Raw genomic sequence first — 17,090 nt, forward strand, 5'->3', positions numbered from 1 at the left:
AATCAAAATGAACTCTCAACAAAAATGCTTATTCAAATTGTCTCCAATATTCTGCAGGTTAGAAAAATGTGCAGCATTAATTTTCTAAATGTCACTCTAAACAACAACTTCTTCGGCAGTCTCTCGAATTGAGAATGACTTGCTTCCATGCCAAAAAGGGATGAGTTTGATGAGTTTCAATGAAGGACCTAATATTCCAGGCCCAAACTGCATACTGAAGGGTGGAAGATGCCTGTGCGTGGATACTTTTAACGTGTGGTGGCCGTTGCACACCAGCCACCACATGGGCTTGACAGAGCTTGGTCTTGGTCCAGTGGCAAGGATTAACCAAGGTAGCTGGAAACCAGCTCTGCTGCATGGACCTAGGGCGCACAATTATCGCAGTGTGGGCTGGTCCGTGCTGCCCCTGCCCCAAACTCACGCCTCTCCTGGACCCCAATCCCGTCACTCTGCAATCTCTCGCCGCATTTTAGCCCCGATCTTGCCACTCCTGTTGTACCTGCCCGCATTCCAATTAGTGACCTGGACCGCGGTGACATCCAATTCAGTCATCCTCTTCACTGCCGTCGCCCTCCTGCATCAGCTCACGCTGCTCCCTAGAATGGTATGCTCCTTTAAAGGCCCTGACCTGCCGCAGATGTTCCCTCGCAGGTCGGGGCCGCTACGCTGCTCCCAGGCCACCACTCGCCGCTCCGTTTAAGGCCTCGACCTGTGAGGGAACATCTGCGGCAGGTTGGGGCCTTAAAAGGAGCGGCAAGCGGCGGCTGGGAGCAGCGTGGGGGCCCCAACTCTAAATTAACGCAGCCATGACTCAGTACTTTGTAGCAAGGACAGAAAGGCGGGTGTGAACTGTGCAGATTGACTGCTTTGGGGAAAGATGTACACTCTGCAATTAGATACAAGTCCATCAGTGAGTGGGAGGAGGAAGGAAAGAGTTTACACCTTGGTTTTGAAAGAATGATGGGTACAATCTGGGTACAATTCATCCCCTTTTGATATTCCCAAGAATAATTGAACCATGAGTCAAACAACATCTGTGCTGATTAAAGAAAGGCCACAGGTTGGCCATTCGATCAGAATGATGAAGGGATCACTCCTTTCCAAGCACACTTCAGACAAATTGAAATCATCATTACTAATGCCAAAATTTAGGAGTTAACTTCATTGCTTGAAATATTTAGCAAGTTTGATTCTGACTCTAGAATACACCGCTTTCACTTCTGACCTAATTTATAAATCATGGTTGGGCAAAAGGATTATTTCTCAAATATTAAAAAACTTGGCAAGATACGTCAGGTTTGTGATACAATTAGCTGCCATGTAATGTAGAATAATGTGGAATTAATCCTCCCTCTGTGCTACTGATTGTTTAATTCACTGTCTCTCATGAATAATTGCATTAAATCTGATGCTTTCCTGTCACTATATCAGCAATAGATTTTGGCATATACAATCATAGATGTATTTTATTCCAAAAATGCACTAAACTAATAAAAAACAGTTCTTTGCCTTTGTTAATTTCTCCAGTTACTTCCTAGAAACATAGAAAATAGGTGGAGTAGGCCATTCGGCCCTTTGAGCCTCCACCACCATTCAATAAGATCATGGCTGATCATTCACCTCAGTACCCCTTTCCTGCTTTCTCTCCATACCCCTTGATCCCTTTCGCCGTAAGGGCCATATCTAACTCCCTCTTGAATATATCCAATGAACTGGCATCAACAACGCTCTGCGGTAGGGAATTCCACAGGTTAACAACTCTCTGAGTAAAGAAGTTTCTCCTCATCTCAGTCCTAAATGGCTTACCCCTTATCCTTAGACTATGTCCCCTGGTTCTGGACTTCCCCAACATCGGGAACATTCTTCCTGGATCTAACCTGTCCAGTCCCGTCAGAATTTTATATTTTTCTATGAGATCCCCTCTCATCCTTCTAAACTCCAGTGAATACAGGCCTAGTCGATCCAGTCTCTCCTCATATGTCAGTCCTGCCATCCCGGGAATCGGTCTGGTGAACCTTCGCTGCATTCCCTCAATAGCAAGAATGTCTTTCCTCAGATTAGGAGACCAAAACTGAACACTATATTCCAGGTGAGGCCTCACTAAGGCCCGATACAACTGCAGTAAGACGACCCTGCTCCTATACTCAAATCCCCTAGCTATGAAGGCCAACATAGCATTTGCCTTCTTCACCGCCTGCTGTACCTGCATGCCAACTTTCAATGACCGATGAACCATGACACCCAGGTCTCGTTGCACCTCCCCTTTTCCTAATCTGCCGCCATTCAGATAATATTCTGCCTTCGTGTTTTTGCCACCAAAGTGGATAACCTCACATTTATCCACATTATACTGCATCTGTCACGCGTTTGCCCACTCACCAAACCTGTCCAAGTCACCCTGCAGCCTCTTAGCGTCCTCCTCACAGCTCACACCGCCACCCAACTTAGTGTCATCTGCAAACTTGAAGATATTACTCTTAGTTCCCTCATACAAATCATTAATGTATATTGTAAATAGCTGGGGTCCCAGCACTGAGCTCTGCGGCATCCCATTAGTCACTGCCTGCCATTCTGAAAAGAACCCGTTTATCCCGACTCTCTGCTTCCTGTCTGCCAACCAATTCTCTATCCACGTCAGTGCATTACCCCCAATACCACGTGCTTTAATTTTGCACACCAATCTCTTGTGTGGGACCTTGACAAAAGCCTTTTGAAAGTCCAAATACACCACATCCACTGGTTCTCCCTTGTCCTCTCTACTAGTTACATCCTCAAAAAATTCTAGAAGATTTGTCAAGCAGGATTTCCCTTTCATAAATCCATGCTGGCTTGGACCAATCCCGCCACTGCTTTCCAAATGTGCTGCTATTTCATCTTTAATAATTGATTCCAACAGTTTCCCCACTATTGATGTCAGGCTAACCGTTCTATAGTTATCTGTTTTCTTTCTCCCTCCTTTCTTAAAGTGTAACATTAGCTACCCTCCAGTCCATAGGAACCGATCCAGAATCGATAGACTGTTGGAAAATGATCACCAATGCATCCACTATTTCTAGGGCTACTTCCTTAAGTACTCTGGGATGCAGACTATCAGGTCCTGGATTTATCGGCCTTCAATCCCATCAATTTCCCTAACAGAATTTCCTGACTAATAAGGATTTCCTTCAGTTCCTCCTTCTCACTAGACCCTCGGTCCCCTAGTATTTCAGAAAGGTTATTTGTGTCTTCCTTTGTGAAGACAGAACCAAAGTATTTGTTTAATTGGTCCGCCATTTCTTTGTTCCACATTATAGGTTCACTTGAATCTGACTGCAAGGGACCTACGTTTGTTTTCACTAATCTTTTTCTCTTCACATATCTATAGAAGCTTTTGCAGTCAGTTTTTATGTTCCCAGCAAGCTTCCTCTCATACTCTATTTTCCCCCTCCTAATTAAACCCTTTGTCCTCCTCTGCTGTATTACAAAATTCTCCCAGTCCTCAGGTTTGCTGCTTTTTCTGGCCAATTTATATCTTTCTTGGATTTAACACTATCCTTAATTTCCTTTGTTAGCCACGGTTGAGCCACCTTCCCCGTTTTGTTTTTACTCCAGGCAGGGATGTACAATTGTTGAAGTTCATCCATGTGATCTTTAAATGTTTGCCATTGCCTATCCCTTTAGTATCACTCACCAGTCTATTCTAGCCAATTCACGTCTCATACCATCGAAGTTACCTTTCCTTAAGTTCAGGACCCTGGTCTCTGTATTAATTGTGTCACTCTCCATCTTAATAAAGAATTCTACCATATTATGGTCACTCTTCCCCAAGAGGCCTCGCACAACAAGATTGTTAATTAGTCCTTTCTCATTACACATTACTCAGTCTAGGATGGCCAGCCCTCAAGTTGGTTCCTCGACATATTGGTCCAGAAAACCATCCCTAATACACTCCAGGAAATCCTCCTCTACCGCATTGCTACCAGTTTGGTTAGCCCAATCAATATGTAGACTAAAGTCACCCATGATGACTGCTGTACCTTTATTGCACGCATCCCTAATTTCTTGTTTGATGCTGTCCCCAACCTCACTACTACTAGAGCACCCCTTTGACGATGTACAATTTTTAGACAAAATGTAAAGTCTACATTAGCAAGCCAGAATTTCAATACATCACCTTTTTCTTACATATTGTCCTGCCATACAAATGATCTGATTTTGAACATCAATCATCCCCTAAACAGTAATGAATTAGAGCTTTACCTTTTTGATGGAAGTATTTCCGATAGTAGTAAGCTCCGAGGTCCACATGCTCCACAATGTATCTCTTCACTTTATCACAATGTACTGCCAAGTTTTCCTTTGATATCTCCAGCACGGCAACTCCTGCATTTGTGCAGTGGGAGCTCAGGGAAAATTCAAAAGAGGTGCTTTCAAATCCACCCAGTGATCCAGAATTTGACCGGGATAGGCTTATCTTGCGCTCTCCTTCTCCACCAATCTCGTTCCTGAAGTACGAGCAGCTCAGCACAAGCTCGTTGCTTTTCTCATCCCCATAGTCTACGTTGAGATTCTCTTTTGAGTTCAGGTCTTCTGTGCTGCCCGAGGGAGAGCTGAAGCTGATTGAGTGCGCGAGCGGACCAGCAGCCAATGAGGCGGCAGCGGCCGCAGATGCACCTGTTGTGGTGTTCCTCCTCTTAATAACACTGTGCCTGGTCATCACGGCTTCATTCAAGTCAAACAGCACACTCTGCACATCGTAATGAGCAAAGCATTTCTGGCACACCCAGCCCTTCAGGCTGTCCTCTGATTTGCTGTCCTCAAAATCTGCCGACTTGCCCAGCTCGCTTTCACCTTTGGCATTGCGCAGTTTGCGGAAAATGGAAGAGTCCCCCGTTTCAGATTTCGACCGCCTCTTAAGTGGTTTCTCCCTCTCTTTATGCAGTGGCCTGGGGCTCCCTCTGTGTGCAAAGAAACCATCCACAAAATCATGTTTGGTACTTTCAATATTTGAACCATAGGCTTTACTGGCTTCTGCCTTTAGTAGTTCACTGAGTTGTTCTGGGGCTGGGCTTCGCTGATCTGTTTGTTCATTTCTGTAACCCTTTAACAAATCAAAAAAACTGTCTCCTGACATTCCATGTTTGTCAATGGAGGAAGTGCTGCCATATTCGCGGTGAAGAGCAGTGCCCATTTTGTGATTCAGTGCCCCATACTCCTCGGCTCCATCCACATCCAGCTCGCTGATTGTGATGTCACTATTACTGCGCTGTCTTATTCTGCGAAGACTCTTTGCAGGGGACTGGAGATAACCATCCGGTGTAAGGAACCTAGAATCCAAGTTCTCCATTTCATGTGCCTTGTATTGCAAGTAGTCACTGTGCATCCTCCTCGACGCCAAAGATTCTAGAGAATTTTGATTACTTTGGCTTAACCGGCTGTTTGGGCTACTAGAATGGATAGACATGACTGTGCCATCTGGACTGCCTGCAGATTCTTGGTCACTTGTTCTACAAGACTCTTTTGCCATATCCTTTCTAGGAGGCCAGTCAGCAATCCTTGCTCGAACACCCATTTTAGGCACACTTGGCATTCCACCAACATGGTGGGCACTTTCACTTCGTGGAGGCCCCGTTGCACTAGATGAACCAAAGGTGCCATTCGGCGTTCGGAATCGACGAGCATAGAAGTCATCCGAACGTCCACCTATGGTCAGTTCAGGGCCAATAACTGAAGTGGCACCAATACCCACCCTTTCAGTCTGGGAGCGTTTTAAACTGGTCATACTCTACACTTGTTTCTCTCAATAGCTTCCAGTAAGCACACAACCATCTCTTTCGTAAGTAGGAATCTCCGAGAGCAACTTCCAAGCAAGACAAATTGAAGGATAAAGTTCTATTGCTCTGTAGTCTAGTTTTCACATATATGCATCTTCAACTGCCATGGCTCGAAGAAAACCTGAAAAAACAAAACAAAATGAATTGGTCATTCCGATCCGACTTAATGTTTTGTAAAGCACTTTGAAACACCTACCAAAAGGCAGAATACTGCAGATGCTGGAGATCTGAAATAAAAACAGAAAATGCTGGACACATTCAGCAGGTCAGTCGGCATCTGTGGAGCAAGAAACAGAGTTAACGTTTCAGGTCGATGACCTTTCGTCAGAACTGAAACTTCTTTCATACATGAGTTGTGGTGTAGAAAAACCAGTGGTTGTTGTTTGAATGGCCTGAAAATATGATTCACTTTTTCCAATGATGTCCCCAACATATGGCTAATTCTGCGGTAGGATAAGGAAGTACAGGTAATTTTTTTTGGAACGAGGAGGGCAACAGTGGACTACAAGAGGTTAGGAGTTGAAGATTGAGGTGAATGAACTCTATGAAATATAGAAAGATTGCAGCAAGTGATGAGGAAGAAACAAATTGGGTGCTGGGAAATCCAAATAAGAGGGAACCCTGGAGAGGATCTGCAAATAAAGACTGCAGAAGATATCATCCCTTCATTGCTACAAAATGTGGTATGCTGCACGCACGCTGCACAAACTGAAAGGAAAAGGTGAAAATCACTGGTCCTTTTTGACAGTAAAGGTCACCAATCTAATGTGAAATTGTCATGTTTTCATTATTTTTTTGTATTTTCAAAATCTCGGACATGTCAGGAGTAACCTTTCAGCCACTTTATAAAATCCTTTCAGCCACTTTATAAAATCCCCTTTCTACCAACAACACAAAATAATGAACAAGCACCCACTTAAAAATACAGGTATTGCAATGTCAGGACTCCACAAGTTTTCTCCTCTTGCCCTGGTGAGGAGGATTTACCCTAGGGAATCAACCCATGCACACTTAAAACCCTCTTGTTCAACCAAACCGATCAAATCCACCCATACACCTGCATTTTACAGCAGATACCACTAGATAGCGACTACGAATAAGAACTCTGGCCGAATGCATTTTCTCTCCCATACCCGAAGGACAAAGAGACCAATTGTGATAGTACCATCCTAGCTCAGACCAGAGATAAAACCCATGATGTTAATTCTCTGCCCGGCTCAGTAGAACATCGCATCTTTATTCACTTTTAGCAATATTCAAATGTAAATGCAGTGATGTGCAGTCTGTCACCACAAAAAGGTATACAAAATGGAAAGCAGAAAACGAAGAAATGACAATGTTGCAACTTGTTAATGTTGTAACTAATAAAATACTTTGATGAGCGTGTGAAATTTGCAGGCCATTTCCACTATGAAAGGCACCAGCAGCATACAAAGGACATTATTCTTCCAACCTTGGGTTAATTGCATCTGAAGTGAGCATTGGCGCAGTTTGACACCAGTGTTAAGTACTGGTCTGCCACTGATCGTGGTGAGAGCAATGTGAAGCGATGAAATAAGATCATAAAATATTGATTTGAGTAGGATTTTTCCTGTAGTAAATTGGTGCCAATATTTTAATTAAGCTGGCTGGCAATGATGACTGACTTTTCATATAGGATAAACAAACTAAGTCACAAATATCTTTCAGGGTTGGGAATGACAACAACTGTAATATCAACTGAACCAGCTGCTTTTAACACACTGCAGACGGCATTATTCTATAATTAGTACTGATTAGCTGCCAATACCTGCACTAAAGAATGGTCGCAGAACACATACAAAACAGAAAAACAGTTCCATTTTCCACTCGAAGCTCGACTGAACAATCTGAATGCAGATCAGCTGATAACTGTTGATTGATGTCAATCCAATGTATTATTTCCTGTTATGGGCCCCCAGTAAAATCAGCTGGTTTTGATTCTTTGAACCCATGTCCATGCCAAGTGCTGATTAAACTACAAGGCACAACTTCAATTACAAAGAATTTTTATAAAAGATCTCTGAAGACTTCTTTCGCTCCCTCCCTCTTCTACTGCAGCCCGTTTCCACTCATCCTTCTCCACCTTGGGAGGACAATTCTGTCCAAGTTAAACACAAATACTTAAGTGATGGGCATTCCCAGAATTCAAAGTCATGCCCCTCTGTTTAGGAATGGAGTGTTTAACGACTGTAAAATCTGCTATACAAGTAGTTCATTGATGCCGGTGATGTGATCCCCCAATGACAAAGATGTGACTTGTAGAGTGCTTCAAACAATCACCAATAAGATAAAGGAGCAATTTAAACGTCGGAATTTATGCCGTTAGGGCACTGGATTGTTTACAATTACAACACTATGGGCTCTATTTTCCCCAGTGATTTGCGCCGTCTTTTTGGCCAAAGTTAAAAAATACAAGTTTCCCCAATCAATATGTGCCAGTAAAATTGGCACAGGTAACTAAATCAGTGCAGCAGATGCCCGGACAGCAGCAGCAGAGAGGTGAGAGAGAGAGAGAGAGAGAGAGGGGGAGGCCTTTTGGGCATTGTTAGGTGTGGGGACCGGGAGGGAGAAGGCCGTTCGGCCTGGGATAGGTGCGGGGACCAAGGTGGGGGTTGGGGGGGAATGATAGACTTTTGTCATTACACTAATAATTTAATGGAGGTAAGTTGCTGCAATGTTTAATGTGCTTGTGCAGGTTGCTGTGAGCTGGCTGTATGTTTCACTTTCCAGCCTCAGCCCGCATTGAGTCCCTGGTTACCGTGGCAACCCGATCTTTTTGGCGCAGATCCTGGGTTCCACCCCCAAAACTAAACGGCAGGCTAGGCGGCTCCAAAATGAATAATTCAAATGGGGAAACATGGATGTTTTTGTTGGCGTACTTGGGCCCTCTTCAAGTACGCCAAAAAACAGCTTTAGGGAAAATTGAGCCCTGAGTTTTTTTAAATCAGCCCTTTTATCTTCAAATAGCTCCTCAGCCTTGATCAGAAAGAAAGTGATTGCCTTAATTCATCAACAAAATGGTGAAATGATTATTAAAGACAAACTAAAGCGATCGCAGAATATACAAAATATTCAGCGAGATGCAAAAGAATTCTAGCTTCTAGAAATCACCGAGAGCTCAGAATCTGTTAAATGAGTGGCAGTAAATGCACGGGTAGAGTTGTGTAGTGTTTATGGCACTATCTAGCAACCCAGAGGTCCTGGGTTCAAATCCCACCATGACAAGTTGTGAAATTGGGCTAGCATCAGAAACAATAACCACAGAAGTTGCCAGATTATTGTAAAAACAAATTGGTTCTGTCCTTCAGAGAAGGGTGCCTGCCATTCCACCTGGTCCAGCCTACAGGTGAGCCAAGTCTCACTCTAATTGTTTGATTCTTAATGCCGTCTTAAATCACTCAAACCCTATAAACCGATCATCACAAAGCGAGGCGACAACTCAGGTTCAGCAACAAATATGGCCTTGCCCATGTTGCAAAAATCCAGAACAAATTTAAAAACATGGGCTTGGAATTTGTGGTGGGTAATAACAGCAAACAAACAGCATTCACTGTTATTGCAACTGACCTCGACTTCAGGATTTAACGCATGCGCATTCTAACACGGAAATCCTAAAGTAGCAGTCAGTCATTCACTGCTCCCACACTGGCACTCTGTCTCGCCACCCCCAACCCAAATAGCTGGCAATCAGGGAAATCCGTGAAACAGACAAAAACCTTCCGTGATAATATCACTGTTAAATACCCAACTAAAAGTTAGACTTTGTTGGATCAGATGTAACTAGGGCTTTAACAGATATTGACTGTTAAAAAAAATGTTTTGGCCCTGAAAATTACAATAAAAATTAAAATTTTTAAGAAAATTTAAAAAAATTATATATTTGTTTTTAAAGTTATGTTTATCTTTACTTTGGGTTTATCTTTTCCCAGTGTGGGAGCCCCAATCTTTGTTTTGCTCTCAAACATTTTTAAAAAGTCAGAACAAAAGTACTACTCCACTTCCGGCTTTCCTGTCTTTGGGAATTCTGCATTGTGATTGGCTGCTTAGACAGCTTGCTGACCTCACAGCAGTTCACGCTATTGAAATCCCACTAAACTGCACTGATCTCAACTGAACGTCCAACAGCGAACTTTTCGCCAGAGATCGAAATAACTTTGTGGGAAGCTTTCTTCGGGGCCAACAGTGAGTGCCTTTGCTTAGCCGCTAACCACAAATTATCATAACATAAGAACATAAGAATTAGGAACAGGAGTAGGCCATCTTGCCCCTCGAGCCTGCTCCGCCATTCAACAAGATCATGGCTGATCTGGCCGTGGACTCAGCTCCACTTACCCGCCCACTTCCCATAACCCTTAATTCCCTTATTGATTAAAAATCTGTCTATCTGTGATTTGAATACATTCAATGAGCTAGCCTCAACTGCTTCCTTGGGCAGAGACTTTCACAGATTCACAACCCTCTGGGAGAAGAAATTCCTTCTCAACTCGGTTTTAAATTGGCTCCCCCATATTTTAAGGCTGTGCCCCCTAGTTCTAGTCTCCCCGACCAGTGGAAACAACCTCTCTGCCTCTATCTTGTCTATCCCTTTCATTATTTTAAATGTTTCTATAAGATCACCCCTCATCCTTCTGAACTCCAACGAGTAAAGACCCAGTCTACTCAATCTATCATCATAAGGTAACCGCCTCATCTCCGGAATCAGCCTAGTGAATCGTCTCTGTACCCCCTCCAAAGCTAGTATATCCTTCCTTAAGTAAGGTGACCAAAACTGCACGCAGTACTCCAGGTGCGGCCTCACCAATACCATGTACAGTTGCATCAGGACCTCCCTGCTTTTGTACTCCATCCCTCTCGCAATGAAGGCCAACATTCCATTCGCCTTCCTGATTACCTGCTACACCTGCAAACTAACTTTTTGGGATTCATGCACAAGGACCCCCAGGTCCCTCTGCACCGCAGCATGTTGTAAATTCTCCCCATTCAAATAATATTCCCGTTTTACTGTTTTTTTCCCCCCAGGGTAGATGACCGCACATTTTCCGACATTGTATTCCATCTGCCAAACCTTAGCCCATTCGCTTAACCAATCTAAATATCTTTGCAGCCTCTCGGTGTCCTCTACACAACCCATTTTCCCACTAATCTTTGTGTCATCTGCAAATTTTGTTACACTACACTCTGTCCCCTCTTCCAGGTCATTTATGTATATTGTAAACAGTTGTGGTCCCAGCACCGGTCCCTGTGGCATATTCTGCCTTCTTGTTTTTGCCACCAAAGTGGATAACGTCACATTTATCTACATTATACTGCATCTGCCATGAATTTGCCTACTCACCTAATGTGTCCAAGTCACCCTGCAGCCTCTTAGCATCCTCTTCACAGCTCACACTGCCAACCAGCTTAGTGTCATTTGCAAACTTGGAGATATTACTTTCATTTCCTTCGTCTAAATCATTAATGTATATTGTAAATAGCTGGGTCCCAGCACTGAACCTTGCGGTACCCCACTAGTCACTGCCTGCTATTCTGAAAAGGACCAATTTATTCCTACTCTTTGCTTCCTGTATGCCAACCAGTTTTCTATCCACGTCAATACATTACCCCCAATACCATGTGCTTTAACTTTGCACATTAATCTCGTGTGAGACCTTTTCAAAAGCCTTTTGAAAGTCCAAATACACCACATCCACTGGTTCTCCCTTGTCCACTCTACTAGTTACATCCTCAAAAAATTTTAGAAGAATTGTCAAGCATGATTTCCCTTTCATAAATCCATGCTGACTTGGACCGATCCTGTCATTGCTTTCCAAATGCGCTGCTATTACATCTTTAATAATTGATTCCAACATTTTCTCCACCACCGATGTCAGGCTGACCAGTCTATAATTCCCTGTTTTCTCTCTCTCTCTCCATTTTTAAAAAGTGGGGTTACATTAGCTACCCTCCAATCCAAAGGAACTGATCCAGAGTCTATAGAATATTGGAAAATGACCACCAATGCAACCATTATTTCGAGGGCCACTTCCTTAAGTACTCTGGGATGCAGACTATCCGGCCCTGGGGATTTATCGGCCTTCAATCCCATCAATTTCCCTAACACAATTTCCTGACTAATAAGGATTTCCTTCGGTTCCTCCTTCTCACTAGACCCTCAGTCCCCTAGTATTTCCGGAAGGTTATTTGTGTCTTCCTTAGTGAAGAAAGAACCAAAGTATTTGTTCAATTGGTCTGCCATTTTTTTGTTCCCCATTATAAATTCACCTGATTCTGACTGCAAGGGACCTACATTTGTCTTCACTAATCTTTTTCTCTTCACATATCTATAGAAGCTTTTGCAGTCAGTTTTTATGTTCCCTGCAAGCTTACTCTCATACTCTATATTCCCCCTCCTAATTAAACCCTTTGTCCTCCTCTGCTGAATTCTAAATTTCTCCCAATTTCTTCAGGTTTGCTGCTTTTTCTGGCCAATTTATATGCCTCTTCCTTGGATTTAACACAATCCTTAATTTCCTTTGTTAGCCACGGTTAAGCCACCTTCCCCATTTTATTTTTATGCCAGCCGGGGATGTACAATTGTTGAAGTTCATCCATGTGATCTTTTAAATGTTTGCCAGTGCCTATCCATCGTCAATCCTTTAAGTATCATTCGCCAGTCTATCCTAGCCAATCCATGTCTCATACTACTGAAGTTACCTTTCTTTAAGTTCAGGGCCCTAGTCTCTGAATTAACTGTGTCACTCTCCATTTTAATGAAGAATTCTACCATATTATGGTCACTCTTCCCCAAGGGGCCTCGCACAACAAGATTGCTAATTAATTCTCTTTCATTACACAACATCCAGTCTAGGATGGCCAGCTCTCTAGTTGGTTCCTCGACATATTGGTCTAGAAAACCATCCCTTATACATTCCAGGAAATCCTCCTCCACCATATTGCTACCAGTTTGGTTAGCCCAATCTATATGTAGACTAAAGTCACCCATGATAACTGCTGTATCTTTATTGCACACATCCCTAATTTCCTGCTTGATGCCATCCCCAACCTCACTACTACTGTTTGGTGGTCTGTACACAACTCCCATGAGCGTTTTCTGCCCTTTGGTGTTCCGCAGCTCCACCCATACCGATTCCACATCATCCAAGCTAATGTCCTTCCTTACTATTGCGTTAATCTCCTCTTTAACCAGCGACGCTACCCCACCTCCTTTTCCTTTCTGTCTATCCTTCCTGAATATTGAATACCCCTGGATGTTGAGTTCCCGGCCTTGGTCATCCTGGAGCCATGTCTCCGTAATCCCAATTACATCATATCCGTTCACAGCTATCTGCGCAGTTAATTCATCCACCTTATTATGAATGCTCCTCGCATTGAGACAGAGAGCCTTCAGTGTTGTTTTTTTAACACTCTTTGTCCTTTTAGAATTATGTTGTAATGTGGCCCTTTTTGATTTTTGCCACCTCCCACAAAATTTAGCGAACAAATTCTGATTGCCGCCAAGCGGTGCTGACAGCTTTTTCTGTCGGTGCACCTTGTATGCTCTCTCTCTCTGCCCTGGCTGTGCGGCAGTCATTAAAGGCAAGGGCCCAATGCCGCAGTTGCCATTTTATTTTTTTTGCCGGCCGACTTCCATGTTAGCTGGACTGTTGTTCCCCCGGGTTCGGCCAGGCCGCCAACAGTCAGCCTGGCAACCCCTCTTGGGTACCAAGTCGCTGGCCCGGCCGAAACCCTCCCTGATGGTCCAGTGTCCAATCGCGACTGATTGCCGATTCTCTCCCCTTTAACGAAGGCGAGATGTGTGGTGACGCAGATGCGCACTGATGTCACCACTGTTCCGCTGCTGAGTGACAGCGGCGGAGAATCCGTCCCACCTCCAATACCGCCCCTCACCAACACTTACTGCTGCACTTTCGCCCCCTTTATGGCCGACTTCCTGGCCGATTCAAAAAAAAGGCAAAGATCTGAATTTCGCTAAAGAGGGGATCTCTTCCGAAACGGCGGTAAAAACTCTTTTTTTAAAAAAAAAAAAGTAGGTGCCCCAGCTTTCCTGCGGGACTGAATTTCGGACCCCATAAGTTCAAATAACTCCATCGCAGTTTCAGAATTTGAAGTTAGTTTAAAAAAAACCTGGAAATTAATAATCAATGAAAGTGAGCATAAAGGTGTCATTGTAAATGCAATGCACCTCATTACGTCTTTCAGAAACTGCTTGCAAGAGTTCACAAACAAACAGAGATGTGATGAATGATCAGGTGATCTATTTTTGTTTGAGATTGGGCACCAGGATCCTGCTGTGATTCAAATAATGCCATGGTTCTTTCAACGTCCACCTTGGCCACCAGAACGGGCAAACAGGGCTTCAGTTTAATGTCTCAGTTGAAAGATTGCACCTCTGACAACACAGCATTCCTTTAATTCTGCACTGGAGCATCAGCTCTGATTATGACATCAAGTGCTGGTATGTGTCTTGAACCTACAATCTTCTGCCTCAATTTGTAGGAATGCTACCATTGGTGCCAAGCTGGCAGTAATGAATTCAGAAATGTTGCAATAATATTGGGGGGAGGGGCAACTGGTTCATCACATCATCAGACTATCACCAATCCAAGAACTGTGCTAAAGGGCACTGTTAATGCAGATGAGTAATCTAATAAATCATCCAATGGTCAAAGTAATGCAGATAGCTTTTCTGATAACTGGCAGGAAAGTTGACTCATTTGTTTTCATATTTAAAACACAGGATCGCACCGTACCACATTTTATTTTCAGGGTGTGCTGCCCTTCCATTTTCCACTTCCTGCTCTCACCAAGATACACATTTTCTGTGCCAAGCGGGGACACAGCCAGCCCATTCCTAGGGCACTTTTGAGTTGTGCATTTGAAGGTATGCACAGGATGGGCCAGATGACAACTTCCATGAGGTTGTGGCTCGCTCTGATTGCCCCGAGAGCCTAGTAGAGACTAGCATCTCAGTGGAGTGGCAGAGTCACACTTGCTTCCCAGTGAGGAATGTCATCAGCATTTCAATTTGCCACGTCATTAAATTTAATATTCTTGTTCTGCAGTATAATATGGAAAACAAAATTAAATAGGTGACATTATTCCCTCGCCTGAAGTTTGTACCCCACCTTGAGTGATACAAGCTTGGCTACTTAGAACTCTGAACAGTTGCTGGAGAAAAGAAAGACTTGGATTTATATAGCGCCTTTCACCACCACCGGATGTCCCAAAACGCTTTACAATGAAGTACTTTTCGAAGTGTAGTCACTGTTGCAATGTAGGAAACACGGCAGTCAATTTGTGCAAAACAAGCTCCCACAAATAGCAATGTGAAAATGACCAGATAATCTGTTTTAGTGATGTTGATTGAAGGATAAATATTGGCTAGGATGCTGGGGAGAACTCCCCTGCTTTTCTTTGAAATAGTACCATGGTATCTTTTACGTCAACCTGAGAGCGCAGACGGGGCCTTGTTTTAAAGTCTCATCCGAAAGACAGCACCTCTGACAGTGCAGCACTCGCTCAGCACTGCCTGAAGTGTTAGCCTAGATTTTATTGTCTCTGGAGTGGGACTTGAACCCACAACCTCTGATTCAAAAGGCGAGGATGCTATCCACTGAGCCATGGCTGACATGGAGTGCAAAGAATAGGTGGGATCCTTGTTCAGGGAATACTGTACGTACGACTTTATATGGGAAATGTAAAATGGATTCTCATTCAATTCTCCTGAGATTATATATTTTGCTTCTTTTAAAAGCAATGATGGTCAGTGATTAGGTTTTGCCATTTCCCTGCACATGGATATCAAAGAGCTGTCATAAACCACAGCCAATGGTCTACACAAGAGCTCATTGCAGGCAGAACAATGAAATGTATTTTTTAGGAACATGAAAAGCCATTAGGCCCTTTCCAGGCACTTTTCATATATTAGCCCTGGCCTTAATTCTCATCACATCCCTCAATTCTTACTGCTAGTCTCCAGAAACACATCCAATTTCCTCTTGAATCCACTTATTCAATGTGCTTTGGTGACCCAAGCCACACTACCTTTTGGGTGAAAAAGTTACACCTAACTTCCCTCACTGCTGTTTCCAAGTTTTGCATTTCTGTTTCCTGGTATTTAAAATTTTCCCCACAGCGAAAAATCATTTAATAGCTTGAGTATATCATAACACTACTTACTGCAGTTTTCAAGCTATAGGAAACCCATTAGGTTGGATAAGGATTCATGTATATTGCAACCGCCTATATGCCTTCAGCTTCAAGCATTCAAAACAATCAAGACAACAATGAACAAATAGTCCTCAAGTGCAATAAATATTTGCATGAATTAATAATCATACAAAATGAACTACAGTTAAGGACAACAGCAATCCACGAGTAGCCTGAAGGGAATGTGACTGTGGACTGCATGTCATAAGTCTAACTTGTAGGTGATCATTGCATGCTTATACTTGCTTCAACTACCAAAGAAACAATACGGAACTCAACCTAAAGCCAATATTTATTTTATTAGTCCGGGGACACAGTTGCATCATTTGACTACACTGAAGCTATAATGGGAGCTGTATTTGTGATATCAAGGATCAATAATCTTTATTTTTCTGCTTCTGTGTATGAATATTAGACAGCAGTAATTGTAATTGGAATCAACAAATATACAGTGATTTCACTGACAGAAGTCAAATATGATTTACATTACACTTTCTATGGTGTGTCATCGTTTCCACCCCACCCCGCTCAACTGAGGTAGCTCTTCGTACTCAAAAGACAGCATTATAAATGCAGTAACATAGGTAGATAGATAAATGCAACCAACCATAGGATAAAACCACTGAAAATCCTCAAGCCCATTTTTGTAGTAGCTCTCAATGTAGCCTGACAACACAGACTGATAAATGTATTTAAAAAATCCACAGAATCCTCGAGAAGAAAAGCTCATCATGAAGCTGAAATAATGCACTGAGTTCATTGCGGCAGTCACAACTAAAATGCATTACAATCAATTTTTAATATATAATAATGGAATGTAATAATCTATTAGTTATAGGTGTGATTAATCTTACTGAAAAAGATTTAAAATTTGTTTTGTTTCTAAAATCACTTTGAAATCTCAGTAGTTAATGCAGTATGTGACTTCTTATAATATTAGCGACGCTGGGCACATAGTGCGTACATAAAAAAAAAATCCATGTTACAGCAGGGTGGGAGGAAGAGAAATCCAAACATTTCTTTCACCTCGAGGCAGAAGTAAATGCG

General features: G+C 42.9%; 1 protein-coding gene across 13 annotated transcripts in view; it reads right to left on the minus strand.

Annotated features, from left to right (window-relative positions):
• Positions 1–17,090, minus strand: part of sipa1l1 (signal-induced proliferation-associated 1 like 1) — a 459,559-nt gene that overhangs the window by 182,887 nt on the left and 259,582 nt on the right. For all 13 annotated transcript variants that reach the window (XM_070878865.1, XM_070878859.1, XM_070878868.1 and 10 more), the window contains one exon: positions 4,240–5,934. In XM_070878865.1, coding sequence (XP_070734966.1) covers positions 4,240–5,761 — 1,522 coding nt within the window. In that variant the 5' untranslated portion in view covers positions 5,762–5,934. The remainder of the gene's footprint in view (positions 1–4,239; positions 5,935–17,090) is intronic.

Source organism: Pristiophorus japonicus, chromosome 4 (genome assembly GCF_044704955.1).
Source record: "Pristiophorus japonicus isolate sPriJap1 chromosome 4, sPriJap1.hap1, whole genome shotgun sequence".
NCBI lineage: Eukaryota > Metazoa > Chordata > Chondrichthyes > Pristiophoridae > Pristiophorus > Pristiophorus japonicus.